We start from the raw sequence: 14,672 nt of genomic DNA on the forward strand, positions 1-14,672 counted from the left end.
GGTGCACTAGCCTGCGCTAACGGTTTACGCTGGCGGGGCACCAGTGGAGGATGATAAGATGAGCATGAGGTCAGGTCAGTTAGCCCATCGTGACAAATTCACCAGGAATTTAACACGATGGTTTCCAGGGGGAACCGCGTGGAGGTCAACCTGGCATGATACATTGCTAGCAGTGGGGTTATCAATCCACATTACTAACAATCCCAACTGGGAGGGGTTCCCTCTCTGACACATGGACACGGCACCCGCACAGTGAATCCATGAATTGCTAACTACGTCTCACTTGTTTGATTTTTAGGGTAAATAAAACAATGAAAATATAAAAAGTAATTTAATGTAACTTTTAATATATTATAGTTTTAAAAACAAACAAAATAATGCTATAAAATTAAATAACAAGTACAAATAAAATCGGACCACCATTGAAGGAAATTAACTAAAAAATACTTTCGTATAAAAACATATGTCGTTGGAGACGTACAACTACAAATAAAATAAGAAAGAAAAACATCTTAAAAATAAATAATAGGTTTATCGAGCACTAAAATCTAATTAGTCATAAAAAATATTAAAGCCTTCAAAGCTCGAAGCAAGCTGCTGGTAAATATATAAGCCTGAAGACAATGAATGTAAACCAACAATTTATATGTTGAAGTTAAATAATATATCTATAAAACAAAATGATAAAACAATTACGAACTCTCATTTAAAAGATAAAAAAAATTAAATGAAAACCTCTTTGCTAAAGTGTATTCTTTTTTGTATAGAAATCAAAAATAATTGTCATATTATATACCTACCTTAGGTATAACAGTTTTAAGATAGACATTAATAATATAAACTTTGTTATATATAAAAAGCTTTTTATACTATTCACCTACTTTGTTTATAATAGGTTTAAGATGAGAATTTATAATATATATAAAAATAAAATTTGTTATATATGAAAGGCTCTCGAACACAAATTAAAAATAATATAAAATTAATTATAAATCATAACACCATTAACATTAAATCACATAAGTATAAAATAATAATAATACCAATAAAACAAATCCTAGGTGTGGACCAAAAAAGTTAGAACAACAGAGTGTCTGTTTGTAACATTGAAATAACAGTTTTTTACTACATGCATATGAATGTAAATACGGTAAATTACATATGTACATCAAAATAACATTTTTTTTTAATTTTTTTCTGTCTGTCTCTGTTTGTTCCGGCTAATCTCTGAAATGGCTGGACCGATTTTGACGGGACTTTTTTTGGCAGGTAGCTGATGTAATAAGGAGTAACTTAGGCTACTTTTATTTTAGAAAAATAAATTTAATTCCACGCGGACGAAGTAGCGGGAACAGCTAGTAATAAATAATTCTACATAGCGATTATATTGTTAATTCAAAAAATTATATGTAATATTTATATTATGTAATTTCATGTCTGAATTGAAACAGTGTCGGTATCTGATTTTTCTAGATTAATTTCTATCTATAATATTTTTTGACAATTAAACCGTAAGGTGATGAATGAAAGACCAGTCGTCTTTCATGCAACTGAAATGCGAATGTTGAGGTGGATGTGTGGTGTGACAAGAATGGATAAGATAAAGAATGAATACATTAGAGGAAGTATGAAAGTGGCGCCGGTGTCAGAGAGGTTGAAGAGTAATCGTCTATCATGGTATGGACATGTAATGAGTAGGAATGAAGATAATATTTTAAGGAAGGTGTTACATATGAATGTAGATGGTTATAAGAGCAGAGGAAGGCCGAAAAAGAGATGGATGGACTGTGTGAAAGATGATATGGTAAGAAAGGGAGTAAATAACGAGATGACTGCGAACAGGGATGAATGGAAGAGAAAAACATATTACGACGACCTCAAATAAATGGGATAAGGAAGAAATCTGCTTCTTCCTTATCCCATTTATTTGTGGTCGTTGATGAATATTTTTTGACAATTATACACAAAATATGATTTTTCTGTATGTATTTATGTCACAGTCGTTCTACTGGTGAAACTACTTTGTTATATATGTATGTATAGAGTGACGTAAGTTAAACTTTATTTTTATTAATTAAATATTCTAAACTAAAATAACCCAAAGTTACCCGTTACGATATTAGCTATCAGCGTGCGAGTCTCCATATCGGTCCAGCTGTTTGAGAGATAAGCAAGAACAAATAGACCGACAAAAAATTAAATAGATTTTGATGTCAGTAGCGTATAATACACTTTCATATTAGCATTTAGTGAAAAGTAATTTGAAATTACAAACACACTCTTTTATTTGTATAAATTGTTGCGTAAATCACGGCTTTGTGTTCAAATGTGATACAAATATAATTCAGATTTTATTTTGTTAATACATACATAATAAAAACATCCAGATCAATACAAACAATCATATTCATCAATACAAATGTTTGTACCGTGCGAGGAATCGAACCTCCAACCACCGAAGTGAGGCAGTGTGCTAAACCGTTAAACCACCGACGTCGTGAATTTAAATTGATAGATTACTGTAATACCGTTTTGTAATAATTATATGTAAATAGATTAATATACTTGCTTATTATGTGTTTTTAAATGAGTTTTTAAATTACTTTTTTGACTACATCTGTACTGACATATCGTACATTCATAAGGCTTCTCACCACTGTGTGTTCTTAAATGTCTTTTTAAATCACCTTTTTGACTACATCTGTACTGACATATCGTACATTCATAAGGCTTCTCGCCACTGTGTGTTCTTAAATGTACTTTCAAACTACCTTTTTCACTACATCTGTACTGACATATCGTACATTCATAAGGCTTCTCGCCACTGTGTGTTCTTAAATGTATTTTCAAATTACCTTTTTTACTACATCTGTACTGACATATCGTACATTCATAAGGCTTCTCGCCACTGTGTGTTCTTAAATGTATTTTCAATTTTCCTTTTACACTACATCTGTACTGACATATCGTACATTCATAAGGCTTCTCGCCACTGTGTGTTCTTAAATGTACTTTCAAACTACCTTTTTGACTATACCTAGAGTGACATATCGTACATTCATTAGGCTTCTCGCCACTGTGTGTTCTTGAATGTACTTTTTCACGAAATTTACGAGAACAAGTCAAAACGTGATCTTCCAAACAATTTTTGGATTTAAATGACTCATTACAATACTCACACACAAAATATAAATTAGTTGGATGAACTTTCATAATATGTCTTTCTAATGAGATTTTTGCGATGTCACGAAAATCACATATATCACAGTTAAGGTACATTTTCGATTTGATGTGGTTATGTTTTGCAATATGTTGATTAAATATATTTTGTGTATCGAATTTCTGACCACAATCGCTGCAAGGAAATTGATTTTCATTATTAGAAACCCTATTATCATTATTTTCGGTGACATCATAGTTTTCCGTACTTTTATTAACAGATTTTTCAATTTTTTTCATAAGTGAAGTTTGTTTTTCAGATTTCAGATTAATGTTTCTTTCGTTTAAGACTACTTTATTCGATGCTTCGTTTTCTTTGTTACAATTTTTTGCGTGTGTAGATTTTCTTTTGTATTCTTGGGATGGTTGTTTTTTTGAAGGAACACCTGTAGGCATTTAAAATAATATAAGTGGAGGATGTTAGTATAAGCATGGAATCAGGTCAGCCGATCTTGGCAAATGACCATTTACCACGATGGTTTCCAGCGAAATCACGCATACATACATTCTTGACAGTTTAAAAACTATTCAAATAATTTTACTTTTGGCTTCAGTTAAAGTAAGGAAGAAGGTATGTCCATGAATTACACATACTATAATTCTAAACGTTTGTGTATTACGATATAAATATTGATTTACGTCGTTTTATACAATTGTTTTCATTCTTAAGGAAACGAGCAAGGTGGACTTGAATGTTGTCTGAAAGTATAGTCTCCTTCAACAATTTTTGCGGCAAATGACTTGTTTTGTAACTATTTTAATGTATTTTGATGGACTGTGGTACCCGCCTGCGCTAACAGTATACGCTGGAGGGGGGAGCGTTAATAATAACAAGTTACCCCCATTGCTAGCTACCATATCGGTTTTTTTATGGATGATAATGGAATGGTGCACCCGCCTGCGCTAACGGTTTACGCTGGCGGGGCACCAGTGGAGGATGATAAGATGAGCATGATAACCATTTACCATCAGATGGGCCGTGTGCTTGTTTGCCACCATAGTAGTATAAAAAAAAAAAAGAGGTCAGGTCAGTAAGCCCATCTTCAAAATTCACCAAGAATTCACCACGATGGTTTCTAAGGGGAACCGCGTGGAGGTCAACCTTTTTTGGATGATAATGGAATGATACACCCGCATGCGCTAACGGTTTACGCTGGCGGGGCACCAGTGGAGGATGATAAGATGAACATGAGGTCAGGTCAGTTAGTTCACTGGTATCCAGGGGGACCTCGTGGAGTTTCAGTACTCTTTGTTCCCCTCCCTCTTGGGGAGGGCGAGTGAGGATTGTTCTTCTTCTGAGGAGGGTATTGGCAGAGCAATGTATATTTAGAAATAGTACAATAAAACAAAAAATGATGTTCATTTAATATTAAGTTAATTGTAAATGAGTGTCGTGTGTTTAAGTATCTACCTAATAAATACAATTTAAATTAATTTTATAAAATTATAGTGTTTGTAACAAAACTCCTTCGGAACGGTTTGGCTTATTATTAAGATTCTTTTGTGAATATGTCCAGTAGATCTCAGAATAGGACTTTATTTTTAATACCTTTAAATGATAAGATTTGAACACGTCCGCGCCGCGATATTTAGACAGCCCAAAAACCTCGAAATGAAACACCACAAGAGGGAAAGAGTATAATGATATATAAAAAAATAGTTTTACAAAATACTGAATAATAAAATTTTACAATCGTGTATATCGATCGATGAGAGTTTCAGAAATCTAACAGCGCCATCTAGTATTCAATTCGGAACTAAATTACGTAAATAACATTTGCATTCTACAGATAATCATTGTGAAATATATAACCTATTTGCTACATTATTTTTATAATAATTAAATAGTACTGTATTTAATTATACAGATATTATATTTATAATTAATACATACTAGATATAGTGGCGCCTTCAACAAGAGTGATCCACAAAAATTCATGTACTATTCTTTAAAAATAAATAAATTTGCACTTTTCTAGCATCAACCCCTATTTAATAACGACATTAGAGTACTTAAAGTACCTTCGTCGGTTCGTAACGTATTAATTTGTATGAGAAAACAATGTTTTCTGGGTTAATAATATTGTGGTAATATATAAAAATAAACCTACCAAATTTAGCGGCATATCCGGGCGGAGAGTTGTATTTCCGTAAGTCTATATGCAGCGAGTTCGCAAATTCACTGCCGTAGAAGACCATCAGCTCAGTGAAACGGGGAATAATTTTTATAGTCCTGTAATATAGATAGTTTGCAGACAAAATACAATTACATGCAATAAAGTAGGAAAGTCGTGATCTGGTGACAACTGTCTGTATATCTTAACACACAAGCTAAGATTTCACAAACAAAAAAAAAATTAACACAAAATTTCAGTATGTTTTGATACATTATTAAAGACATGCTCATTAAAATGTCCAGACATGCGTGGTATGGTGGGCCGGATCATTGTGCTCCTTAAAATAATATGGTCGAGCGCCGCAGTATTGGCGGCGGCCGGCTCCTGTTTGTATACAAGTATATCCGCCTGTAGTATATCCGGTACCTGTAGTATATCCGGTACCTGTAATATATCCGGTACCTGTAATATATCCGGTACCTGTAGTATATCCGGTACCTGTAGTATATCCGGTACCTGTAGTATATCCGGTACCTGTAGTATATCCGGTACCTGTAGTATATCCGGTACCTGTAGTATATCCGGTACCTGTAGTATATCCGGTACCTGTAGTATATCCGGTACCTGTAGTATATCCGGTACCTGTAGTATATCCGGTACCTGTAGTATATCCGGTACCTGTGGTATATCCGGTACCTGTGGTATATCCGGTACCTGTAGTATATCCGGTACCTGTAGTATATCCGGCCGCGGTACTGGTAGGCGACGAGGTTCTGTTCGCGCCAGTGCCGCGCGCAGTTCACGTACCGCATCCAGTTAGCGGCGGCCGGCTCCTGTTTGTATACAAGTATATCCGGTACCTGTAGTATATCCGGCCGCGGTACTGGTAGGCGACGAGGTTCTGTTCGCGCCAGTGCCGCGCGCAGTTCACGTACCGCATCCAGTTGGCAGCGGACGCGTCCTCCGCGTCAATCACCGCGTGCGGCTTGTTGTTTGCGTCGTACAACTTTAAACATATCATATAATGTACATTCTTCACTTTCCTTTGATAGATCCCCCGTCCAATTTAAACGGCGATTAAAATTACGACGCAGTAAGCCGAAGTTAGAGTCCCTAACGGTATTCTCAGACTTAAATAATATCCGTCAGGCGAGAGTTGTCCGTCAGCCGCTCCATAAGTCCTTCCTTTGATTTGGAGCACCATATGCACTCGCGCCCTATCGTCCGGTGAAGCTGTAAAGGTAAGTTTTAGTTACCCTAAACATGGAAAATAGAAAAACATATCAAGTACAATAACATTTTTCATTCCTTTAATATTTAAGAACTTTTGCACATGCCAGCTATTAGTTTAGGGTACAATACCCTAAAAGTAATAGCTACCAATGACCAAATTGGCTTAGCCGCATTATACGAAGAATCTGCTAAAACACTTTGTGTGGCACCTACGGCTACCTTTTACCATCGTACCGCTCGCCATCGACAGGGAATTCATCCCCACACGCTGGAACCTAAGTGGTCTCGGACAGTGCGGTTTCAGAGGAGCTTCCTCCCGCGTACACTTAGATTGTGGAATGAACTACCTGCCGAGGTTTTCTCGAGAGACTACAGCATGGGGTTTTTCAAGAAGGGTTAATAATATTAAGGTTTCTTAAGGGTCGGCAATACGTATGTGACACCCCTGGTGTTTCAGGCGTCCATAGGCTACGGTAACCGTTTACCATCTGATGGGCCGTATGCTTGTTTGCCACCTAAGTGGTATAAAAAAAAACCAACATCCAATATGTTAATTTTATGACTACTCCATGGTTACCCTGGTTACTCCATGTCGTAGACTGTCATTCCTGACACCTATCAGCAAATGAGCGCCGGATCTAGGGAGGGGCAACACAAGGTGCCATGCCCCGAGCGGAAAGTTCTGGAGGCGCTAAACTCGAACTTGGCAGGAATTTTTTGACGCACCTTTGACAAGTTGACCACTAATAGACAATAGGCTGTTGAGAAAATTATTTGTGTTCAATGCATTTGAAAATGACGATATAACTGAACTGACAAAAAAGTCACAATAATTAACAGCAAAAGTAATTGGACAAATTGTATGTTAATATGTATATTGTAAAAATATTGGCCGGAGGGGAAGATCGGGGTAGTGTCATAAGGGTGGCATTTTTTAGTTTTTGCTCCGCTTCGAAAAACATGAATATCCGGCAAATCATATACATGCTCTTTTGTACCACCTATTTCACAATATCTAGTAAAATAACATGTCCAATTGGAGGGAAGGGTATTGTTAGTAGGGCTCATGACCCCATTACTGCATTGTACCATGTCATGTTGACCTCCACGCGGTTCCCCCTGGAAACCATCGTGATAAATTCCTGACGAATTTGTCACGATGGGCTAACTGACCTGATCTCATGTTCATCTTATCATCCTCCACTGGTGCGCCGCCAGCGTAAACCGTTAGCGCAGGCGGGTGCACCATTCCATTATCATCCATAAAAAAGCAACATTACCTGCCAACAATACATGGAAGTGATTTCTTGCGTTACTCGTCCTTGGTAAGGACCAAACCGGACGCCTCGCGGCAAAGTGAGCGTGCTAAATACGCCCAGTCCTGCACCTAAAAAAACAAATTAAAAAATAACCCTGGTTACCCTAAAGGCTCCTTTTTTTTTATTGGGTTGTTTGGGCTATTGTCAGATGTGTAGCACCTGTAGCACTGCGACCTACATAGATCTATTGTGCTCGCCCTCTTCAGAGTTCGCTACCTAGACCCGTCAGGGACAAGAATTGAAGGATATTCTTAGGAGCGATCGTTTTTATCTCCTCGGGAAAGAGTGTAAACTTTCCAAAGGAGATATTTAGTTTATGCATGAGTGGGCTACAACCACATAGGATGTGAAGCGGCGTTTCCTCTTCAGTTTTTAAAGGCTCCTTTACCGGTTAAAATAAAGTTTTTCCCAACAACCCCTTTTTTTAACGTATGGAAAAATATTCAAAAGACCATCCCCCCTAAGGGCTGTGTGGGATTCTTAGCCACTTAAAACTACCTGGTGTACCTACGAACGCTAAGGGATACAATTACCTAGATAAATCAATGTAAAACTGCTATAGTAATAAATAAGTTAAGTTATAAAACATTCATCTATACATATAAATAAAATTGGAGTGTCTGTTTGTAATATTGAAATAACAGTTTTTTACTACATGCATATGAATGTAAATACGGTACATACACCAAAATAACATTTTTTACAAGTTTTGTCTGTCTGTCTGTTTGTTCCGGTTAATCTCTGAAATGGCTGAACCGATTTTCACTGGACTTTTTTTTGGCTACTTTTATTTTAGTAAAATAAAGCTAAATTCTACGCGGACGAAGTCGCGGGTGCACCTAGTTAATGTTATAAACGCGAAAGTTTATGAGTATGGATGTTTGTTAGACTTTCACGCAAAAACTACTGTACGGATTTTGATGAAACTTTACAGTAATATAGTTTATATATTAGAATTTCATGTAGGCTATAAATTTCACTCGCGTGAATCCGCGAGCACAGCTAGTTTTTATAATAATAAAACGCCTACCTGGAATTGTAGATGGCGCTAAATGCAGAAAAGCTCGTGGGATTGTAAGTGCCGCTCGGTGCACAAATGATGGTAGACCTGTATTAGCTGGTACCTGGATTACAAATCAAATATTGTTTATTCTTATAGGACTTTTGAGACGCTTATGAACGTCAAGTTTTTGTTTTGGCACTATTAAACATTTTATGTTATCCAAGGTCACTATTAGGAAGCAGGTGCGGCCACAGCTAGTAAGTACTTATTAATTAAATTACCTAAAAGTTACTAATCTAAAGTAACCTTTGTAAAGTAAAGAAATTGGAGGTGAGTAGCGTTTTCTAGATTGATTGTCGCATGCCTAATCCTTGTTTCTTTTTCTTCTGGCGTTATCCTATTTCCATCTCCTAATCTGCCTTCTCCGGTTGTATCTATTATGGACTGTTGCCGTTGTCCTTAAGGTCCTTACTAACTACTGACATCCATGTTAGTTGGGGTCGTCCACGCTTTGTGAGTATGGATGGATGGATATTTGTTACTCTTTCACGCAAAACCTACTGAACGGATTTGGATGAAACTTTACAGTAATATAGCTTATACATCAGAATAATACAATTTAAAAAGTAAATTGGCGAGTTATATTGATAGAGCCAAGTAAGTGTGATGCGGACGATGCGTGGGTGAACTAGTAGGTAATAATTATATTACCTTATCATCAGGAATGACCAGTAGGGGCCCATGTATGGAACAATATTCATACACGAAGTCGGTGCATTCATCGCAATCTAAACATTAAATCATATTTTAGACAGCTTGAATTTGACGTTAAATGTAGAAAAAAATATGTTTTTTCCCATATTCATCTATCTCCTTTTCAGTGATGGAACAGGCAAAGATCCTTAGACTGTACAGCCTAGTCTACGTTTAAACTTCTTCATATTTGAACAAGTGATGAGGCCAAAGGCCAAATTTTTTGTCATAAACAAATATATTTTTTTCTTCGAGTATGGCTTTCACCCCTATTGTAGAGTATTTTGCCAAAAACAAAACGGGGAAACGTCATTTATTTAAGCCTAGTAACGGAAATATTTTTGATTAGGAATAAGGATTATGTTTGGGAATATGATATTTACAAATAATATCAGGACAATTCACACAGCGCCATCTAGACCCAAGTTAAGCCAGCTAAAGTTTGTGTTATGGGTACTAGACAACTGATAAAAATACATAGATATATATTTTTTTCGTAAATACATACGTATTATACATAGAAAATACCTAGACCGATACAAACAATCATACTCATGAAAACAAATGTTTGTGCCGTGCGAGGAATCGAACCCGCGACCATCGGACATAAAGCGGTGTGCTAGACCGCTAGACCACCGAGGTCGTCAATACATAAATACATCAATTACACAATACATAAATTAAAGAATTTATTTAAACTCAGAAAAATTGCAACTATAACATCGTACACAACTACATAAGTTAATTCAAAACTGTATTACAGTTATTTGCGCTCATCTCCAGAACAAGGTTTAGAGCCAATTCCCAAAGTAGTCTGTACCCCCAGGGGTCTATGACAAACTGCAAGGGGTCTACTATAGCGGTCATCTATTTGTTTTTACTTTATGTTTTTAACACTAAACTTTACTACAATTAGAAATTTAAAAAAATCAATACCAGCAAATAATAGAGGTCTACCCAAAACTGAAAAATATGGCAAAGAGTCTATGACACAAAAATGTCTGGGACCCTCTGGTTTAGAGTAAACATAAAGAAATAAGTATAGCGTCATATATTTGTAAAATAATAATATAATAGTGTTTATAAATAGGTACATATATTTTTGTTTCTTTCTACAATCTTTACCCATATTCATGCGAGCAGCGCCGCGTGATATTCTTAGTTAAAACACAAAATACTTACACACATATTCGTCTAAATGAGGTTCGTCCGGTTCATAGTAGCTGATCCGAGGTTTCTTACGCAAGTTGAAACGACTCATGCCTGCCAGGTAAATAAAAAAAGTAAACTAAAAATGAAAAGTATAAAAATCACAGTAGTACAATATCACGGATAAATAAATCCAGCGCCATCTAGTCCCAAATTTCGACAACCGGGCGACCACTAGTAATTTTTTTTTAACGTACTCATGAATATAAATGTTGCATCGTGCGAGGAATCGAAGCCGCGACCATCGGAAGTCAATATCAAGAGACCATCCAACCATGCTATGAGTCCATTGCTAGCAATGTACTGGTACTATGTCGGGTTGACCTCCATGGGGGGGAAAGGGGATTGTTAGTAACGGATTGATAACCCCATTGCTAGCAATGTATCATGTCAGGTTGACCTCCACGCGGTTCCCCCTGGAAACCATCGTGACAAATTCCTGGTGAGCTTGTCACGATGGGCTAACTGACCTGACATAATGCTCATCTTATCATCCTCCACTGGTGCCCCGCCAGCGTAAACCGTTAGCGCAGGCGGGTGTATCATTCCATTATCATCCAAAAAAGGTTGACCTCCACGCGGTTCCCCTTAGAAACCATCGTGTTGTTGGTGAATTTTGAAAATGGGCTTACTGACCTGACCTCATGCTCAACTTATCATCCTCCACTGGTGCCCCGCCAGCATAAACCGTTAGCGCAGGCGGGTGTATCATTCCATTATCATCCAAAAAGTTACAAAACGCGGTCATTTAGAAACCATCGTGGTGAATTCTTGGTGAATTTTATAGACAACATTCACTGACCCTGCTCATTTTTTTTTTTATACTACTAATGAAAACAATTGCATACGGCCCAACTGATGGTAAATGGTTATCATGCTCATCTTATCGTAATGCCCCGCCAGCGTAAACCGTTAGCGCAGGCGGGTGTAATTAAATTATCATCCATAAAAAAAACCGATATTTAACTGAAGCAAAGGGGTAACTTGTTATTATTAACTCCCCCTCCAGCGTATACTTTTAGCGCAGGCGGGTACCACAGTCCATCAAAATACATTAAAATAGTTACAAAACAAGTCATTTGCCGCCAAAATTGAAGGAGACTAAGACAACATTAAAGTCCATTCTCGTTTACCTTAAGAATGAAAACAATTGTATAAAACGACGTAAATCAATATTTATATGTAATACACAAACGTTTAAATTATAGTCTTGTAATTCATGGACATACCTTCTTCCTTACTTTAACTGAAGCCAAAAGTAAAATTATTTGAATAGTTTTTAAACTGTCAAGAATGTATGTATGCGAGGTTAATAGAGATATAAGTAAAATACTACATGTACCTATTTATTATGTAAGTAAAATAAATTATTAGATTCTGTTTACCTTTTTGAATTATTGATTTCTCCCAAATCACTGTTCTGTTGCAGCACCAAAAAAGCGCCAAATGAAACGTCTTTACTTTTTTTGTAACCGTTCCCGCCAAAATTTCAAGTGCCAACATTTAAAAAAAATACATACTGCTTTCTCTTTATTTTTTTCTACGGCAGAGATTATATAGACGTTAACTTTTTTCACACATAAAAGAATAGTAAAAGAATAAATTGAAACTCGATGTTTCCTTAAATGTCAACGTTTAGAAATTCTTGTGTGACTAGATGACGAAACTGTTCTTGCCGAATTTATTTTATTTTGACAAGTTGCTTCCGTGTATGAAAAATCACTGCCTTTGATTCGTATTTCTTATTTAATGTAAAATATAAAATTCTTATAATTTTAATTCGAGAGAACCAGATAAAAATTCGATCATGTATAACCGCCTTTAAAACAGACTGAATTGACAAATTCTTAAACTGACAGTATTGTGACTTATGGAAGCTGCGTAAAAATTCAAAACAAACTGTATTTTCTGTTATTATTTTATTGGATTTTTAATTTTGTTTGCATAAATAAATACCTATATTAAATTTTATTTATGCAATAAATTAATACGTCGAGAAAATATAGTATAACTTTAAAAAGAAAACCTAACGTACCATGTTACAGGTAAGTAAAATTTACTCTAAAGTGCATTAAAAATAGACATAATCAGGAAATGAATCGGATATATCTTGGATCCCTAGGATAGGGTTGTTTTGAGAGAAGTAAAATATTTTTTTTCTTGTTTTAATTCAATTTTTAGTTTGCCAACCCTGTAGTTTTTTTTAATAAATGAATGGTATGGGTCACCCGCCTGCGCTAACGGTTTAAGCTGGCGGGGCACCAGTGGAGGATGATGAAGATCTCTGTAACTTTTGTATCTATCAGGTAGTTACTCTATGTACTTCATCAGCCTCGGTGGTCTAGCAGTTTAGCATACTGCTTATTTCCCATGGTCGAGGGTACGATTCCTCGCACGTTGCAAACCGTTATATTAAAAAATATGATTGTTTGTATCTGGCTGGGTGTTTTCTATGTATAATATGTATTTATTTACAAAAAATAAATATCTATGTAATGATATCACTTGTCTAATACCCATAACACAATCTCTGCTTAGCTTGGGATTAGATGGCACTGTGTGAATTGTCCTGGGTTATTATTAAGGTCTAGCAGTTTAGCATACCACCTTCCGAAGGTCACAGGTGCAATCCTAAAATAAGAAAATGTGTATATTTTCAGATCCACACTGGTGTAAGACCCTTATAATGTGAGCATTGCGGAAAGAGATTAAAAACGTGAGTGAAAAGCTGTACATATATCTTGTGCACTTAAAGAAACCATGGCAGAAACAACAAGGGGAAGCATAAGACAGACAGACGGATGGATGTATATCTTCTCTACAGTTAACTGAAAGGGGAACTCCTCACACACACCATTATTTTCACTCACCATTTATAACTTAATATCAACATGATGCCATCAGTGTGCGATAGAGACAACATATGTTTCCATCTCTTTTCTACATATACTAAAGGCCGAAATTTATGTATGTGTACATATATATTTAATTACTAGAATTTTATTGAAATTGTATAAATATAATTACTGTATATCATGAGGAAATAAAATATATGTAGTTTTTTACATTGGTTAATAAACAAAATATGAAATAAATAAAACACAATTTTGTATATAATTCCGTTGTATAATCGTTAATCAGAGTCGACCTATTTCAATTTACAATACAAATTAGATTTTAGAACTCGCAAAACAAAATCAGACCCACGGCTGCTGCCCTCACTACTCCAATAATACCTATAACTTAGAAATGTGACATTATGTATACAAAATAGATTTATTAAAAATCAATTATTTTGCTACCAAATAAGATTTTTTATTGAATAAAAAATTGCTACAATTCATTAAGAAATGTCTCATTCAGCATAAAGGCCGATTTATTAAAATATCGATTATTTTTATCAGTAACAAGTTGATTATTTCATTAAATAATCGGTCATTCGATTGTGAATGACCGTAATTTATAATCCAGAACTCAAATTGTTTGTTTTTCCGTAACCTCTAAAAAACAAGAGCCACAAGTATAAAAAAAGAGTGCTGGATCACATTATATAACTGCAACTTACATCATCCATTCGAGGGATTGTTAGTGTGGACTTATAAACCCATTGCCAATAATATATGTCAGGTTGATCTCTACGCGGTTCGTACCAACCAACCAACGTGATAAATTACTAGTGAATTTATCACAATGGGCTAACTAACCTGACTTTTCGTTAGCGCAGTCAGGTGTACCATTTCATTATCATCGCTCCACGCGTCGGTAACGCTTTTTCGTGACCGAATAGAAAGATAATTCAAATAAATTTACATTGAAGTT

At 35.7% G+C, this 14,672-nt stretch overlaps 1 protein-coding gene across 2 annotated transcripts; it reads right to left on the reverse strand.

Moving 5' to 3' along the window:
* Positions 1-2,129: 2,129 nt before the first annotated feature.
* On the reverse strand, positions 2,130-10,903 carry LOC131842765 (zinc finger protein 239-like). 2 transcript variants are annotated; one of them, XM_059191332.1, is made up of 7 exons: positions 10,827-10,903; positions 9,603-9,679; positions 8,919-9,012; positions 7,850-7,956; positions 6,197-6,342; positions 5,331-5,452; positions 2,130-3,605 (listed from the first exon to the last, which is right to left on the reverse strand). In XM_059191332.1, the coding sequence occupies exons 4-7, from the start codon at positions 7,862-7,864 to the stop codon at positions 2,557-2,559; spliced, it is 1,332 nt and encodes a 443-aa protein (XP_059047315.1). In that variant the 5' UTR covers positions 7,865-7,956; positions 8,919-9,012; positions 9,603-9,679; positions 10,827-10,903; the 3' UTR covers positions 2,130-2,556. The 2 variants fall into 2 exon arrangements, with proteins under 2 accessions (XP_059047315.1, XP_059047314.1); XM_059191331.1 differs by lacking the exons at positions 6,197-6,342; positions 7,850-7,956; positions 8,919-9,012; positions 9,603-9,679; positions 10,827-10,903 and adding an exon at positions 6,069-6,143.
* Positions 10,904-14,672: the final 3,769 nt, after the last annotated feature.

Source organism: Achroia grisella, unplaced genomic scaffold, assembly GCF_030625045.1.
Source record: "Achroia grisella isolate CSIRO2021 unplaced genomic scaffold, CSIRO_AGI_Agris_v1 utg2471, whole genome shotgun sequence".
In the NCBI taxonomy this organism is placed as follows: domain Eukaryota; kingdom Metazoa; phylum Arthropoda; class Insecta; order Lepidoptera; family Pyralidae; genus Achroia; species Achroia grisella.

What these genes read in the sequence shown, in the direction of transcription:
- LOC131842765 (XM_059191332.1), bottom strand. An exon ending in CGCGGCCGGATATACTACAG is followed by an intron (nt 5,453 to 6,196) that starts GTACCGGATATA and finishes TCTATATTACAG; the next exon opens with GACTATAAAAATTATTCCCC. An exon ending in CGGATATGCCGCTAAATTTG is followed by an intron (nt 3,606 to 5,330) that starts GTAGGTTTATTT and finishes AAATGCCTACAG; the next exon opens with GTGTTCCTTCAAAAAAACAA.